This window comes from Pteronotus mesoamericanus, unplaced genomic scaffold (assembly GCF_021234165.1).
Source record: "Pteronotus mesoamericanus isolate MK-2021 breed Mesoamerican mustached bat unplaced genomic scaffold, CSHL_Meso_final scaffold_174, whole genome shotgun sequence".
In the NCBI taxonomy this organism is placed as follows: domain Eukaryota; kingdom Metazoa; phylum Chordata; class Mammalia; order Chiroptera; family Mormoopidae; genus Pteronotus; species Pteronotus mesoamericanus.
The window spans coordinates 18,610,466-18,628,263 of record NW_026555309.1 but is presented as its reverse complement, the minus strand read 5'-3'; the positions used below and the strand labels follow the sequence as shown (position 1 = coordinate 18,628,263).

The 17,798-nt window shown below is 34.7% G+C and overlaps 1 protein-coding gene across 4 annotated transcripts in view; it reads right to left on the bottom strand.

Annotated features, from left to right (window-relative positions):
* The window catches only part of VPS13B (vacuolar protein sorting 13 homolog B), a 673,385-nt gene that overhangs the window by 602,278 nt on the left and 53,309 nt on the right, over positions 1 to 17,798 (bottom strand). For all 4 annotated transcript variants that reach the window (XM_054590316.1, XM_054590313.1, XM_054590314.1 and 1 more), the window contains exons 12-15: positions 17,149 to 17,236; positions 8,777 to 8,968; positions 3,779 to 3,948; positions 816 to 1,010 (exon numbers count right to left, since the gene is read on the bottom strand). In XM_054590316.1, coding sequence (XP_054446291.1) covers positions 816 to 1,010; positions 3,779 to 3,948; positions 8,777 to 8,968; positions 17,149 to 17,236 — 645 coding nt within the window. The remainder of the gene's footprint in view (positions 1 to 815; positions 1,011 to 3,778; positions 3,949 to 8,776; positions 8,969 to 17,148; positions 17,237 to 17,798) is intronic.

Below are 17,798 nucleotides of genomic sequence, written 5' to 3'. Positions count from 1 at the left end.
AATATTACTCAGCCATAAAAATGAATGACATCTTGCCATTTGCAACAACACAGATGGACCTAGAGGGTATTATGCTAAGTTTAGTACTTATTCTTGAATTCAACTTTGTACAGTTTCCTTCAGTCCATAAAACAATTTAATTAGGTCTCTGCAATGTCTACTTAGACTATACATCTGTATTTGCTTAGCAGAAACACTTACTGATCAACATCTGACTTTATCCTTTTGTGTTACTTATACTTGAATATATTATTTACAAAAAATATATGTATGTATGTATGTATGTATGTATGTATGTATGTAAGAGCTGAGCAAAGCCTCCAGTAATTAACTTTACAAAACCTGATTTAAAGCAATCAAAAAGTTTTCCTTCCACATCAAGAAATTAACATGATTTCAACATGTTAATTAACAAGAGGAAAGTGACTAAAAAGCAAATGTGCTAAATCCTTCTTAGAAAACATTGTCTCACATAAATGTTCCCATCAAAGAAATCATGAGCTTTTAAAGCACCACTATAAACTAAGTGCTTTTGCACATTGCTTATAACTATCATCATCGATGATACATAAAATCTTCAAAAATTATAATTATCTTATAAACATTAAGGTATTAATCTCAAATAACTGAAGAGAAATATTTGAAACAGGTACACTTTATTCATTTTAATTATATGAAATAATATAGCTATCATAATCTCATTTAATTTTCACCATATGTGGTATTAATTCTGTGAAATTACAACTTTTTTTAAAAAAAGAGATTTAGTTTTCCCAAAGCCACCAGATACTGATAAAGAAATTCACTTTCCATACCTTAAGGTAGCAGTGTGAATAACAGTAATGAAGCAGATTATCAGAAGGCTGAGTAAGGCTGCTGACCACATGCACCAAACGTTCAGCATACATTGGCACAGAATGTTCCAGATTAATTTTATCCACCAATATCTGAATAGCAGGCAAAGGTCGAAGAGACTGGAAGTTTGTAGTATTCATGAAGCTACTTGAATTCTGCAAAACAACAGTATTCACTTTATGTTTCAGTAGAACAGTGACTGGTGTGCAATGCCCTCTATACAAGCTTCAGACTGACACATTTTGCAGTAAGTATTAAATTGATTTAGCAATGATGCCTTTCTATGGGACTCTCTTACCAAAAACAAAAACAAAACCTTTTACATATTTTAAGTATGTCCCAGATTTCAAAAAACGTATAATTACTGCAAAATTATCACTGCGTCTTTAGCTAAAGCTTTTTATTTTTTCAATCAACTGTATACTGCCACTATGTGCCTCAGGACATTTCTTCAGCCTAATCACTCAAAAAAAATTTCCTCGATATCCCAGAGCCAGCCACCCTTTATCTTTTTTCCCTTTACTCACATTTAGATGACTTAGGGACTAAGGGGACTACTTCAGACAGTTTCAAAGATACTTTCAATAATCAAAGTTTGCAGAGGAGAAAAATTTCTAGTCTGTATCACATCTACTAATAACACACATGCTAAAGGCTGATGAAGTCCTAAAAATCTCAAGATAGGCTTAGTTTTCAGTGTTACACAACCACTCTAAGCTTCAAAATAAATGCAGGTTTAAGTTTCAAGACGTCCAGAAAATCAAATCTGATTAGCAAACTACTTCCTGTCCTAGAACTAATTTATTCACTTAAAATGCCATCCCTATAGTTCTCAAAGAGGAACAACGACCTTCTACCCAGAGCTATGTGAAAAATATGCAAAAAGCATATTTTGCTTTTTTTGTCTTTAAAAGCATATCTTGTTTTGTCTGTCTTTCATTGTCACAATAATTGCACAGCAGTACTGGCATTTAGTAGCCACTGCCTAAACATGGAAAATGCTACTTACACTTCTCTAGTTCAAAAAATCAATAGGACTATTACTGAGAAACACTATGACTAAAATTGACTAAATTGAATTACAATCCTGCTTCTTTGACTCTATTAATCATGATTTTTAAACTGCCAATTATGAAGCAACTATTTTACTTTTTAAGTGGCTTTATTTTGAACTCTTGAGCTATAACATACAGTAGAGTACACCTATCTTAAGTGTAAAGCTCAACAAATTTTACATCTGTAACCACCAATATTTCAAGCATCTTAGAAGGCTCTCTTCTCAGACCATACTGAATCCCCAGCAGAAGTAGCCAATATTCTCACTTCAATCATCATAGATTACTTTTGTCTGTTCCTGAACTTCATATAAACAGAATCATACAGTATACTCATGTCTGCCTGCTTCCATTCAATATAACATCTGTGAGAATTGTCTATGCTGTTCATTTTTTGAATTGACACTTTCATCATTATGAAGTGTCTCTCTTAATTTCTAATAGTTCTTCTTGCCTTAAGCTCTACATCTGCTGATATTAAATAAGCCACATTAACTTTCCTTTGATTAGCATTTAAGTAGTATATATTTTTCCATGCTTTTACTACTAACTTGTATAAAATTTTTAAGTTCTGGAACTTTATGTGGTTCTTTTTTTTATGGACTGAACTTTCATTTGAAATCTTCCACCTTTTTGCCTCTTTCTTGAACTTACTAATCAGAGTTACTTTAAAGTTTATGTTTAATACTGACGTATTTTAATTTTCTCCATTGACATTTTCCTCAGGTCATCTCTTACCTAGCAACGTAAGAATTAATTATGAGTAGCCAACAGAGAATAATTATACAAAATGAAACTACTGCATTATAGTCAATTCCTTGCCATACTTTCAAAAGTTCTTATTTAAAGTTAGGATAGTTTTTATTTCTATAATCATCATCATTATGTAGACATCAAAAGAAATAGAGCAAAAAATAATAACTTTAAGATAGCATATACCTTATATGTATGTGGCAAACTCAGAAAGCAATACATTATATATTGACCTAAACAAATATTAAGCATCCAATAAGTCCTCATTAACAGTAACAGTAGCATTCACTGGGCTCCTAATATGTACAAAATGATTTACATGCATTATCTCACTGAACATTCAAAATAATTCTAGAAACTAGGTACTACAGGGGAAGTGCTCTGCGGAGCACCCTGACAGTCTCACACAAATCCCTGCAGACCACACAGGCGAAGCGCAACCACAGCAGCCTTGGTAGAACATCCTGTGATACACTCAGAACAGGGGAAGATAGGCGGTCTTGTCAGGAACCACTAAAAAGTCATTTCTCACTCACCTCATCCTGAGGGAGGCTACGCATTTGCTCATCAGCATTCTTCATTGAGGTGAGATAAGGTGCATACTACCTGCCCTCTTAAGAGTATACTGTTAGGTTATATGACTACTTAGCTGCAGTGTAGTAGTGAATCCTACCAACAGGATACCCTACCATGTATGCTGCATGTCATTTTACCCTCTGGTTTCAGGGCTGTCCTCAAAGGGACATGGCAAGCTAACACCATTATTGATTTGCTTTTGCTGTCTATGTAAGTAATAAACTATCTGAATGCCTGGGCTTGTTGCTTCTTTACTGGTTGAATCTGTCAGCCTGCTTGAAAAACATAGTCAGTCTATGACCTGACTTCTAGATCCATGCTCTTCAAGATTTCCTTACATAGCATCAGCTTGAGGTTATTTTATTTAAATATGTATAAATTACTCTCAAAGAAAAAAATCATAGTTACATTGCTTTAACTTAATCGTGGATAATTATGTAAGAAGATTTTTTTTTTACTTAATCACTTTCCTCTAAAAATGTCACAGGGTCAACAAATATGCATACATGGAAAAATGAGTAGTAAATCACAAAGTATACCTTTTCTCCCATAATGACAGGAAGCAAGTGATCCAGCAAGTTGAATTCAGCCATGAAAATTGTGCAGGTACATTTGAGGAGAGTAATACTTGTATGGCGAGTAGGAATATATTCCTCCAAAGATGCCACCTCTTCTGAATTCAGTATTGTTTCATTTTCATCCTTAATATCTAAAATGAAATGATGAGAATTCAATAAAAATTAGTGTTTAAATAATTAATTTTCTTAAATAATTGAAAAATGAATTGGTTACCCAAATTTTAAGGTCAAATTCTATTTTTCTTTTCAACAATAATACAATTGTAAAATAATGTATTACCTTTAACAAATATAATTAAATTACTCTAATTAGTCTATAAATGTTTTTGCTACAGAAAATTTAACACTTCGTTTTAAATTTTAATATTTTAAAGAAATTCCAATCTTGCTGTTAAAGGATTAACAGCTTCTATTCATTAAAAAAACACCACTGAGATACTGTAAAAGCAAGCCACAGACTGGAGAAAATATTTGCCATAGATAGATACATAGATATAAATCTCTTCACAAAGGACTTGTACTCCACAGATATTAAAAAAAATTAAACCCCCTAAAAATCAATAAGAAACAGACAGTCCAATAGAAAAATGGCCCCAAAAAAACCTTGAACAACTAAAAGACAATATATCCAAATGGCCAAAAGTCTTATCGAAAGCTAGTTAACATCATTAGGCATCAGGTAACTGCAAATAAAGTCACAATGTAATAGAACTACAGACCCAGTGGAATGGCTTAAATAAAAAAAGACTAAGAGCACTAAGTGCTAGCAAGCATGTAGACCAACTTTTCTATAGAGCCATATAGAAAATATATTAGGCTCTGTGGGCCATGGAGTCTCTGTTATCCTTGACCCTGCCACTGTAGTACAAAAAAGCAGCCAGCGACAATACATAAATGAATGAGCATGCATGACTATATTCCAATAAAACTTTACCTATGAAAAATGAAAATCAAATTTCATATAGTTTTAAGGTTTCACAAAATATGATTCCTTGTATTTTTTTTTTCAAGTGCTTAAATGCAAAACCCATTATCAGCTCATGGGCTGTACAAAAAGAAGCAGTAAGTCATAGTGTGCCAACAAGCTGATCAAGAGCAACTAAAACTCTCTTACACTGTAGGTAGATGCATAAAGTAGTTCAATCACCTCAGAAAACAGTTTGGAAATATCTACTAAAGGTGAAGATGTGCAATCCTTTTATCTAAGTGTTTCCACTCTTAAATAACCAACAAAAATTAGTACATATGTTTAATAGAAGGCAGGTACTAGAATGCTTTTGGCATCAGTATCATAATAACCAAAAACCAGAAATTAACCAAATACTAACAGTAAAATGGATAAATAAGTTATGGTAATATTCACACAATGGAAATCTCATAAACATAATGTAAGCTAAAGCCAGAGACAAAAGAGTATACACTGGGATTCCATTTACATGAATTCTAAAACAAACAAAGCTAAATCTACGATGATGAAAGTCAGGGGAGTGGTTGGTTACCCTTGGGACTGGAGCAGTAACCAGAAAGAGGGCACAAAAGGACTTCTGCAGTGCTGGTAAGCTTCCATGTCTTGAAGGGTTAACATAAATGTGGTTAAGTTCGAAAAATCCACAGAATCCTTAGGTTTATATGCTTTCCAATATTTACTATATATTGTATTTCAATAAACAGCTACAAAAAAAAAGCAGAGTGGAACTGAACTACTTAAGATTTAATACATATGCACTCGTATAAATGTACAGACAGAGCTGGACAAAAGTAGGTTTACAGTTGTTCATATATAAAAAATATGCAGGTTATGATTATTATGATAGCTAGATAAACTGTTTTACATACTCAAAACTGTAAACCTGCTTTTGCCCACCCCTGTGTATATGTACAGGAAGCTCTTGCTTTGGTATTATGATATCACATTGTGATGGTAATCTGATATCAGAACTTGACAATTCTGATGTGCATGATTTTTTTTTAAATGCCAGTTCCTAAAGACACAGTTCAAATGTCAGTTACCCCAGTATAATAACTGTAACTAACTGCATTAAGTACAAACTTAACTGCTAGTTGTTCAGCCCACAAATCATTACATAAATAAGAGGCGAACATCATGATCAGTGACCAATCACGTCAATTCTCTAAGTTTGTCAGGTTTGGATACTAGCTACAAGTATTTCTTATAGCTCATGCACAGATAGTATTGCCTCCTTAATTTCTGTTTTATCAATATTTTACAAAAATTGGTCATTGAAACAGAAAACTGGCAATCAAAATGAAAGTGCAGCAAAGAAACAAAAACCCGTAATGCTGGAAGTGAAATTCTAATCAAACATTACTGGCATTACAGAATAGCTGACCATGGGAAATATCGACACTGCACCCTTGGAGAGACTCAAGATACACAGCTAAGGAAGCTCAATGAAGACAAACTTAGCAATAAAGATGAAGAATGACTGTGGTGAAAAAATGTAAATTTCCCAGAGGAAGTGATATAAGCAAAATACCTTCTGTTAAAGGAACTCTTAGAGGTTTTCACTACCTTGACATGTATAAGATAAAATGTGGGACTCTGATCCAAACTCAGGAGTGTATCAATTTGCCATGACAGAGGAAAGACACAGCGTATTGTAAGTTATATGATGAGAAAGAGACAACCGCTGTTCAAACTACTCTTAATAAGTTTTTTACAAAGAAATAAAATCCTTAATTTTTTACTATTCCTTTGACTATTTTTTCATTTCTATATACATTTATACCAAGAGTCAGAGAGTTTCTAGTGTCTTGACAAAACTAAGTGTGGAACAACTAATTTGTCTCACTATGATCACTGTGCATGATTTCACCTTGCCTATTCTTATCATCCCTAACTACCATGCAAAGTGAGAACAGCCGATATATAAAACTAAGGTCAGCTGACAGCATTTTTATATATATACATATATATGTATGTATATCTCTCACATTTTTGAGATAATAAACTTCAGTAAAATTCAAAAACTTCAAATAAAAATTCATGTTTTATATATGTACATGTATGTGTGTTTCAGTATGTGTTATAATTCCACTGTGACAGATTGCTAACTGCAATCTCCTATTCTTTCTTCTCGCAATAAAACCCTCTAAATTTAACTTGGGTATGTCGACTTCATTTAGAAAGTATTACTGTATTTTTCCAGCCTCCCTTGTTGCCAGATGCAGGGACGTGTTACTATGTTTTTGTCAATGGGATGACAGAGCCACATCATTAAATGAAACTATATACCTGCCATTTTCATGTTCTCCCTTCCCGTTGATTAAATTTAGACATTGTAATGGTGAGCCAACAATGACATATTGATGAGCTATATCTCAGAGGATATTAGAATTAACAAAATAGAAGGAATTCTGGGTATAAGACAACATCATGAAAGAAAATGGCCCCAAACCCCTAGAGTACTTACCAGTGTAGACTTTTACATGAAAAAAATAAATAAATTATGCAGTTTTTTTGTGTGACCGTAAGTTTTCATTTCTCTGGTCTAAATATCCAGGCTACAGTTACTAAGCTGTAAGGCAGATGCCTGTTGAGTTTTGAAAGAAACTGCCAGGATGTTTTCTGGATTGTCTATACCATTTTACATTCCTACCAGCAAAGAATGAGTGATCCAGTTCTTTCACATCCTCTCAACATTTGGTATTGTCACCATTTTTATTTTAGACATTCTGTACATACTATCTTAGCACTTGTAAGAGTGTCTGGCATGGAGCAGTCATTCAAGTAAAAAGTACAGCAAACGGGTGCACAAACACATCGAGCACTTATGCACTACACACTGTGACAGGTGCTTTTACATGCACTAATCTTTGGAAGTAAGTCCTATTAGTGTATCATTTAGGACAACAGCAAATATGCTGTGATAGAAGTAAAATAATAGAAGTTTCAACAAAGACAGCAGCTTACATCTCTTTCACACAGCAACCTGAGTCTAAAAGGCAGGAGCGGACATGGTGCTACCAAACTACGAAGACCTCGGTTCTATCTTACTGCTCAGTCATACTCAGCTTTCATTGCAGGATCTAAGATGACAGCAACAGCTCCTGCCATTATAAATGATTTCCAGCCAGGAGGGGGAGGGAGGGGAGAGGAAAGCATGCTGTCTGCCTTTTACAGTCATGGCCTAAGAATTCACATGATGTTCTGGACCCATCTCAGTAACCAGAAAAAAGTCATATGACTATACTTTATTTCTAACATAAAAATTTAAATCACATAAATTCCTGTTACTATAAAAAAAAAACAACAACAGGACAATGGCTATTAAGAAAACAATTTAACCATCTCCGTCACAATAATTAAATTAATTATACTCAAAGAGAAATGAAAAATCAGTGGCATTAATTAAATTTCCTAAGGTCAGGAATAAAAGGGAAGCAGAATTCATACCATAGCCTGACCCCATAGGCTGGGTCCTTTACTATCCTTTACTCCCTCATTGTGCTATTATGACCTACTCTAGAATGCTTCATTATCTATAAGAGGAATTTGTATCTTATATAACTGTAATAACCACACCTTTATACCATGTAGAAAAATGTCGTTGTAAAACAAATTCTTTTGTACCAATAAGACCTAAGTTTTCTTGTTAAATTAGTATGTTTAGGAAACATCTTCATGTCTGCTCTTTAGAATCCAGTAACATAGAAAAATGGTCATATTTCAAGAGTATTCCCTTGAAAGCATATCAAAAATATGTAAAAATAAAATACTGCCAAATACTGGTAAATAAGTATTTATGCCCAAATTTTGACCTCTCCCATCTCCCAAAACTTCAATACAAGTTTATTCTTTAAATTAATAACTAAATACATGAAAGTCAAATATGCAAAATTTACTAAAAAGGGTAAGTTAGCAAAATACAACCAATTAAATCAAATAATCTATTCAAATCAACTAGCAAGAGAATCAAAATTAAGACAAAAACAAACCTGGTCTTAGTCTGTTATATGGTTCATATTCATGTTCCAAGGCACAAACAATCATTTTCAAAATTCTATGCACTGCGCTACTATCCAAGCGAAAATCAAGAGGACCTATCACAAGGCTTTTGGTAGACTTCTCCTGAACTGTTCCCAAATCTTCACTTTTTCCTAAAGAAAAGTCTTGTTGATTTATAGAACCTGAAAGAAGTCAAATTTTATATTAATATTTACAGCATCAATCAAATATACCAAGTATACATTTTAATATTTCTCTTATCTTTTTAACTTACAGCTTAATGCCTTAAAACCAATTCCATCAGCTGCATATAAAGAACCTTGCTGATCTGTAATTTTCTCTATGCAGATGAGAAGATACTATCATTAAAAAAAAGTCAAAAAAATTATTTCTGATACCGATTTATAAGTGGTGCTATAAAATTTAATTGGTCATTCACAGAAAATTATTCTCTAAAATCTAACTGCTTATACCCAATAATTCTATATTGACTGGGAAGAGGAACTGGAAGAAGTTGCATTTTACCACTATTTCTCTAAGAGTTTCACTGAAAATTAGATGGTTTAAAATTAATAATGACCATGGAAGTCAACAATAGGTCTTAGCTGCTTTCAACCCTTTCCAGAATAAAATTATTACGGCCATACTCCTTGGTGCAGAATCCAACTTCTTCGATCACTTATCTGCCCACATACTGAAGAGAAACCAAGGCCCTGACTGGTGCAGTGTGGGCTGGACATCATCCCACAAACCATAAAGGTCACCGGTTTGGTTCCCAGTCAGGGCACATGCCTGGGTTGTGGGCCAGATCCCCAGTTGGGGGTCCATGAGAGGCAAGAGATCAATGCTCACACGTCAGTGTTTCTCTTCCTCTCTTTCTCCTTCCCTTCTCGTTCCTCCAAAAATAAATAAGTCAGTCCTTTCTAAAAATGTCCTTGGGATAGAATAAAAAATATTTTAAAATAGAATATATAAAGCATAAAAAAAAAGGAAACCAAGGTTCTCTTCTATAATTTTGGCTCTACCTACAGTTATTTCTCCTTATCTAATATGTATACTCCTTATTTTAGAGATTTGGTTTTAATATATAAATCAACTATTATAAGTAACAATATGTGGTAATTTTTAACTTTTAAGCTATTTTATTTATTTAAACAAAAATAGGAAGATAAGGTTTTCTGGCATTTAACGCCTTGAGAATATAGGAAGGACCAATAAAATTCTGTATCTACAACTTCTGACACCTTTTTCTAAAATACGTTTTCTTCATTTCAAAAAAAGGAGTTCAGTCGTTTCCAGTACCATGCACAAAAAATGAATAAATTAATTATTTATGGTTTTTTCCAAAGATTTTATTTACTTTCAGAGAGGGAAAGAGAGAGAGAGAAACATCAACGTGTGGTTGCCTCTCATGCGCCACCTACTGGGAACCTGGCCCACAACCCAGGCCTATGCCCCGACTGGGAATCAAACCAGTGGCCCTTTGGTTCACAGGCTGACAGTCAACCCACTGAGCCACACCAGCCAGGGCTATATATGTATTCTTAATTCATAGACTTAAAATGTCACATCAAGGCATACAGTTAATCTTATACATATTTTAAGATATACATGAATAACACTGAATCACACTTGAAAATTAGGTATAAAGAACATACCATTCACATTAAAAAGGCACTACTTTCCATAGCTCAACCAAGTATTTCTAGAGTTACCTCTTAGGATGGGGTAATCTGAAGACATACAGAAGAACTATGGTTGCTTATCATTAAACACAAGGAAAATGTCTTGGTTGGAGTCCTGTAGAATTATTAGGCTTTCCACACAAATGTGACTTTTTGTAAGGCCCTTCTTTTATAAGAAGGCCAGATTGTTCCCCTGAAAAGTCTGGGGTCTAAACCCCAAACTGGGCTCCCCAGCCTACAGCACCAGAACAGGGAAAGGAACCTGTGTATGTAAATAACATACAGCTGTGAAAAGCAGCAAGGTTTCTGTCTGCCAGGGAGAGACAGCTGAATACGCAGAGAGCCTCTTAAAGTGCCAACACACAAAATTCCATTTGAAGCCACTTACCCTGGACTCTGACAGAGGAAGGGCAAGGTGGACTAGAGATACTTGAGGAGAGTCGAGGGATGGTGGCTCTGGGGAGAGAGCTGAAGAACACCTGCCAGGATTCCTATTCTGAGTCATGCCCCATACTGCAGGAGCCATCTTTCTCAAGCACAGCAATCCCTTCCAAATGGCATCAGCCTGAGGAGAAGCAATAGCCCTGCACTGCAGGAATTATTCAGCCCCACCTGTAAAAGCCCTGCGGCTGAGGAGTACAGCTGGAAGACTTTCACTCTTTAGCCCTACAGAAAGCCTATAGGCAAAGGTGGATAGCTTAGAGCTCTGAGGTTTCAGCTGATCTGCCCCTGGGCCAGATGCTGGTAAAAGCCAGCCTTGGTGCACAGCCTGGTTCTTTCTGCAAAAACCCAGGCCCAGCAGAGGGAGTCACATGCCGTGAAACACTGATAGTTCCAAGCCGGTTAGCCAGGGCCAGTCACAGGCAGGGTTTGACATAGCTGTGCACCAGAGTCTTGCAGATCTACCTAATACACAAAACACATACAAAGCAGCAGCCAAAATGGGAAGACAAAGAAACAGACCCCAAATAAAAGAACAAGAGTATTCTCCAATAGAACTAAACAAAATGGAGGAAAGCAATTTATCAGAGAGAGTTTACAGTAATGATTATAAGGATATTCAACAGCATGAAAAGACAGCCCACAGAATGGGAGAACATATTCACTGATATGCCTGATAAGGGGTTAATATCCAAAATTTACAAAGAACTTACAAACTCAACTCCAAATAAACAAACAACCCAACTAAAAAATGGACAAAGAACCAGAATAGACACTTCTCCAAAGAGTACACACAGATGGCCAATAGGCATATGAAAAGATGTTCAACGTCACTAATTATCAGAGAAATGCAAATTAAAACCACAATAAGATATCATCTCACACATCTCAAAATAGCTATTATAAATAAATCAACAAACAAGTGCTGGCGAGGATGTGGAGAAAGGGGAATGCTTCTGCACTGTTGGTGGCAACACAGGCTGGCGCAGCTACTATGGAAAGTAGTACGGAGATACTTCAAAAATTAAAAATGGATCTGCCTTTTTGCCCAGCGACCCCACTTCTGGGAATATACCTGAAGGAACCCAATTCAAAAGAACAGTACTACCCCTATATTCGTTGCAGCTTTATTTACAATCACGAAGATATGGAAGCTGCCCAAGTATCCAACAGTAGATGAGTGGGTAAAACAACTAAGGGACATTTACACAATGGAATATGCTCAGCTATAAAAAAGAAAAAGTCTTACCCTTTGCGACAGCATGGATGGACCTAGAGAACATTATGCTAAATGAAATAAGCCAGGCAGAAAAAGACAAATACCATATGATTTCACTGATATGTGGAATCTAATGAACAAACTGAGCTAACAAGCAAAATAGAGTCAGACTCAGAGAGAGCAGAATGACAGCTAAGGGGTAGAGGGGTTCTAGGGTGGAGGGATGAGCAAAAAGGAAAAAGGACTCATGGACATGGACAACAGTGAGGTAATTACAGTAGGGAGGCAGTATAAAAGGACTAAATGATAACTGAAAAATACAATTAAAAAACAAAAAACAAAAAAATCCCATACCCTTAAGGAGGTAAGCCTATTTTAGCTCTATCTCAGGAACTAAAAAATTAATCCTTAAAGAAAATTATATTGGATCAGGAATCCTTTTTTCAGCATCCCCCTAAATTAATACCAACACTCTCTTGAAACATACAGATTCTAAAGGGTAATGAACCATGACATCTTTCTCTCATCATTTTCCTCAATCCATAACTGAATAGTTTCCATTTTATCACTTTCTATGTGTATAAAATCTACCTGTTGTATATTACATTTTCAGCTATCTACTTTAGGTCAACAAAAGTTTGCAATAACTTCCTACATAAAAAATACCTAATAGTAGTTATAACAATAGAAATATTTAAATAGTTATATTAAGAAATATTTCAATTTTTTAAAATGTTTCGGTGCTCTCACATAGCATAACTAAAACAAAATAACTGTCAAAGATGCTTATCAGTATCAATATCAAGCAGCAGCAAAAGAAATTTACTAACTGAATATTGATTTATATGCCATTTTACAATGTGGGTAAAACAACAGTACATCATTTACCATACCAGGAATAAATAATAATCCATGTTCTTTTTCTTACTGTATTTACTAGTTTCTTACCATTAATTAGAAAAAATCATGTATTACTTAAAACACACCAACCATAACTGCTTTCAAAATTTCAGAATTCATTACAAACTTTGTAAAATTACAGTCTGACATGCATTTACATATTTGGATAAAGTTTAGATCACTTTTTAATAATTTACACTTTAAAAACAAAAATCACAATAAAGCAAGAATTTTAGATAAAATATTTCTGTAAAGTATCTAAAATTATCCTCTTGTGAAAATTAAAAATACTTTTCTTAGGTTCATAAATACTAAAAATTCAAAAAATTTCTTGTTTCAAGTAATTTTCAAGAAGAGAATCTGAACACAATAGTCATAAATGCAGGTTGTAGAATTAAACTAGCTGAGTTCAAATCTCATATAATAGGAGTTATGTGTGATCTTAGCCAACTTAGTTATCTGTAAGGACTAGCTATTTCCTCATCTGTAAAATTGGGATAATATTATCTACCTTATAGGGTTAGTATAACAAATAAATACACATAAAACACTTAGAATAGCATCCTATACCCCTTAAAAGCATTCAATAAATATTAGCTATTATTATCACATCATCACCATCCCTATATTTTAAGCGAAAACAGATTCATAAAGAGAAACAAACTTATAAACACAACTACCTAAAAACAGGCAAGTAATAGATTATTGGGTGAATGAATGAAAACGTTTTTAAAGTACCTGTGGCATTCACAAGCTCAAAATAACAGTGGAATTATTTGCTTGCACAATTGAGAAAGTACATGTGTAAGTGGTAAGACACAAAAAAGAAAGTAATAACCATAAATTGCACAATAGCAGTTTCCTATAATGAGGCAGTAAGAAGAACGTGAGGGAAAAGGGACACACACACATACAGGAGGCTCATCAGACACTGACACTGTCCTATTCCTTGGCTTAGTTGGGCAAGACACAGTTGTTTATGTTATAATTCTTTGCTATTCTGTACATAAATGTATAGAACTTTTTAATTTGTATGTTATAATATTTTGTTTTTTAAATGTTGAAAGACTCAGATATTTATAACATTCTATTCTAGTCACAAAAATAGAAAACAAAAAATTCAAAAGTTAACAAACTACCAACTTCTCAGACAGAAAATGCATAAGCACCCTAGCAAATATAAATCATATTTCTATCTTTTTAAATACTGTAGGTACAGCATCTGCGCAAATAACAAAATGTTCGGCATTAGGTGGTCTCCTTTACTTGAAAGGTGACTGTTTCATTCTCCACCTCCCCACAAGATACTGAGTCCATAGGACATACACAGAGGACATCATAATGAACAAGAAGAAACCTACCAGCTTACATTTGGCAACTACAACACCATAACAATTTGCAACGTTCTTAGAACATAGACTTCTAAGTTGCACTTCTCACATATCTAATTGGCTAGTGAACATCTCTACCTTGATGTCCACAGGTACCTCAAAATATATCTTTTCCTCTAAAAATCTTCTTTCCTTGTCTCTATCTTTCTAAGTGGTTATCACTATCCACCAAGTAATTCAAGATCAAAATCTGATAAACTGTTTTATTTTGAAATAAAGCAACGTGAAGGCAGTAAGGATCTTAAGCTCAAGAATAACACCAAAATGACTATAAAATGGATTATAGGAGGGTAAGAGTGGAAGCAGGAAGCAAGTCAAAAAAAAGCTATTTGAATCTAGACATAATAGTAGATTGGAAGAGAGTGATAACAGTGACGGTTAAAAAAAAAGTAAGTAATTCGAGAAAGAATCTGGAGATAAAATTTCACAAAATATGCTAATGGACTGGATGATAAGAATGATGATTCCCAGGTTTCTGGCCTGAGCAACCAGAGATGGTAAAACTGTTACAGTAAAACAGTCAGTCAGAACGCCAGGGAGCCTCCCCCATTGGCCAAGATGGTGGCACGGGGAAGGTCTTACACTGAGCACGCAAAGAGCTAGCAAGATAATTGGGTAGAAAAAAGGCCCTCCCTCTACCTTCAGTACCAGATGGGGGATGGGATGAGAAGGCAAGCATATGTGCCATAAAAGTCAAAACAGCACAGGGGGAGGCTCAGGATTAAAGAGGCCTGTCAATCTAGACTGAGGGACTGGGGAAAGAAGGGATTGGTTGGAAGGTGGACTCACCAAAGTGTACAAAATTTCAGAAGTTGATTGGTCACTTTGAGAAAGTGCCTGGTCTGTCCCAGGGGAACAAGGAAGCCTTCTTTCTCTCTCTCTCTCTCTCTCTCTCTCTCTCTCTCTCTCTCTCTCTCTCGCTCATGATCTGCATTTGCACAGTGTGCTTGCATGTTTTCTTCATGGGTCACATGGCCTTAGCAGACACATGGACATGGCCTCCACAGGAACCCTCTTGGTCTCTCTTGCACCCCTAGTGATGCACTTGCCAGTACACTCTTACCAAGAAGCACCTGACCATGTGGCCCTGGCAGCCACGTGGCCCCTGGTCATGCAGGCTCCACACACAGGCTCCATGAGGGAGCCTCAAACAGACAGCAGCCAGGAACAAGCTAAGCTGCCTGGACAGGAACTAAGACCATTTAGCGGTTGCCTGTGGGCTCCAAAGGGCTGTACTTTAAAATAGAGCAGGAACTCTGGACACCGGCATTTTGTCTTGGCCTTGCTGAGGACAACTGGACTTTTTTCCATGGCAGAAAGAGGAATCAGAATTTGCAACGGGAGTCTACCATTCTCCCAGGTCACGCTGCAACTGAATAAACCTCTTTCCTCTTGCACCAGCATCTGCCTGACAAGTTTGGTGTTTGTGGTGACAGGCAGCCAAAATTCCGTTTGTTGTTTTATTGCAGAATCAGTTTCCAAGAAGAGAAGGCAGAAAATAGGGGAGAAGCAAAGGCAGCAGGTGGTAAGGATGTTAATAATTCAATTTTGGCCACACTGTGTTTTGAGACAAAGAAATGAAAATGTCAAGTACGCAATGGATATTAAATTCTAAACCTTAAAAAAGGGAAATTATGTAAAGTATATGTCCATCCATCCACTCAGCTGTACCCTTGAAACAAATTCAAAATAAAATTGAGAGAAAAGAAAAGGAGTTGGGACTAAAAATGCAATATGGGTATCAACAACATATACTTAAATCCATAGAAAAGAATAAGATTATTTCAGAGCAAGTTTAGGAAAAGAAGTGAATCCAAAGTTTGATCAATGAGAACATCAACATTTAGAAATCCATTACAAAAGGAGGAAGCAGGAAATTACTGTGCTTTCCTTCCGGTTTTACCTAATAAAACTTAATAATCTTTCAAGATCAACTCCTGTGTGAAGTCTTCAACCCCACAGACAAAAGCAGTCACTTTTTTACATGGATCTCTCTTAGTTTACATTATTATTCTTAATATGATATAATCATTTATTTAAGTGCAGAGTTAATATACTATTAGTTTCTTGAGAAATGTTTTGGTCTTCTTTGCATTCGCATTATCTAACTTATCACATAACACATAGAAATCATTTTTTAAGTATGAAAAATTAACCAAAACCATGGTGAACCTATTTTTACTAAGGTTTCAACATAAAAAAAACTGGAATAATAAACACAACATCATATACTTATGTGCACGTAAAATATCAAACTGTCAAAAACATTTGATTGCTAACATAATAAAATTAGAATAAGAATAAAAAACATAGTAAAATAATAAAACACTATGTGCCCATAGTTTCTATAAGAATTTATTTCTACCTTTCTGCTTCAAATACACTCTTTTTTAAATAAAAAGATCTATATACCTTCAAAATGTACTTAATACAGAAAATGAAATGTACTCTTTTTGACTTTATGTAATATGAAATTTATCAAAATTTTAATATTTGGTACATATGAGAACTAATTCTAGTTGATTATAAAAAAATCTTTTCAGTCAGCTTCACAAAGAAAGGATCAAAAGTGTCAAGAACCTAAGAAAATTAACATGACATTAAAATTCAACCATTCCCCAAAGTAACACAATGTAAATCTAATGTAACAGAGTAAAACCAGTCAAGGACCAACTGATTCTGATGAAGCCAGAGGACAAGCAAACATAAAAGAAAGAAGCCAGTACCTTTGCCACTGTTGTTCTCCATTGTATACAGGTAATCCATGTAGAAAGCCCCAAACCTTTGCATTCCAGCTATCTCAGTATATGTCTCCTGCCAACCAAGCAAGGCAAAGAGAAAACATGTTGTATAGAAGAGACTTTTGAATTTAAAATCTGGTAAGTCAATAATCAGACGCATATCCTTACACAGAAAGCGTATCAACTCAAAGGATTGTCAAAACAAAAAAACAGGTTATTCAAAGAATTCACTTCTAAGAAAGGTAATTACAGGCCACACAAAAAGGCATCCATAATTCTACTAGACATTTTGACCACTCTATCAATAATGTCTAGTTAATGAATATAATGGAGGATATTCACTATAATGGAGGATAGTACACTTTTAATTTTTATCACCATCACAAAACTGTTTAATGTACACTCTCAAATAGTTAATCCTTAAGTATTTCAGTACACTTACATGAAAGAGTGTAAATACTGAAGATATACTAAAATATTTAAAGGTATATTAATTATGCAAGTCTAAATTAAATACTTTCAACAATAAAAGTAAATCTTTAGTGAAAAAGGTTAAATGTAAATTATTTTATTATACTATAATCATATATGAAAAATTCAAATACTGAGACATACATATAGTAATATGTGAAATG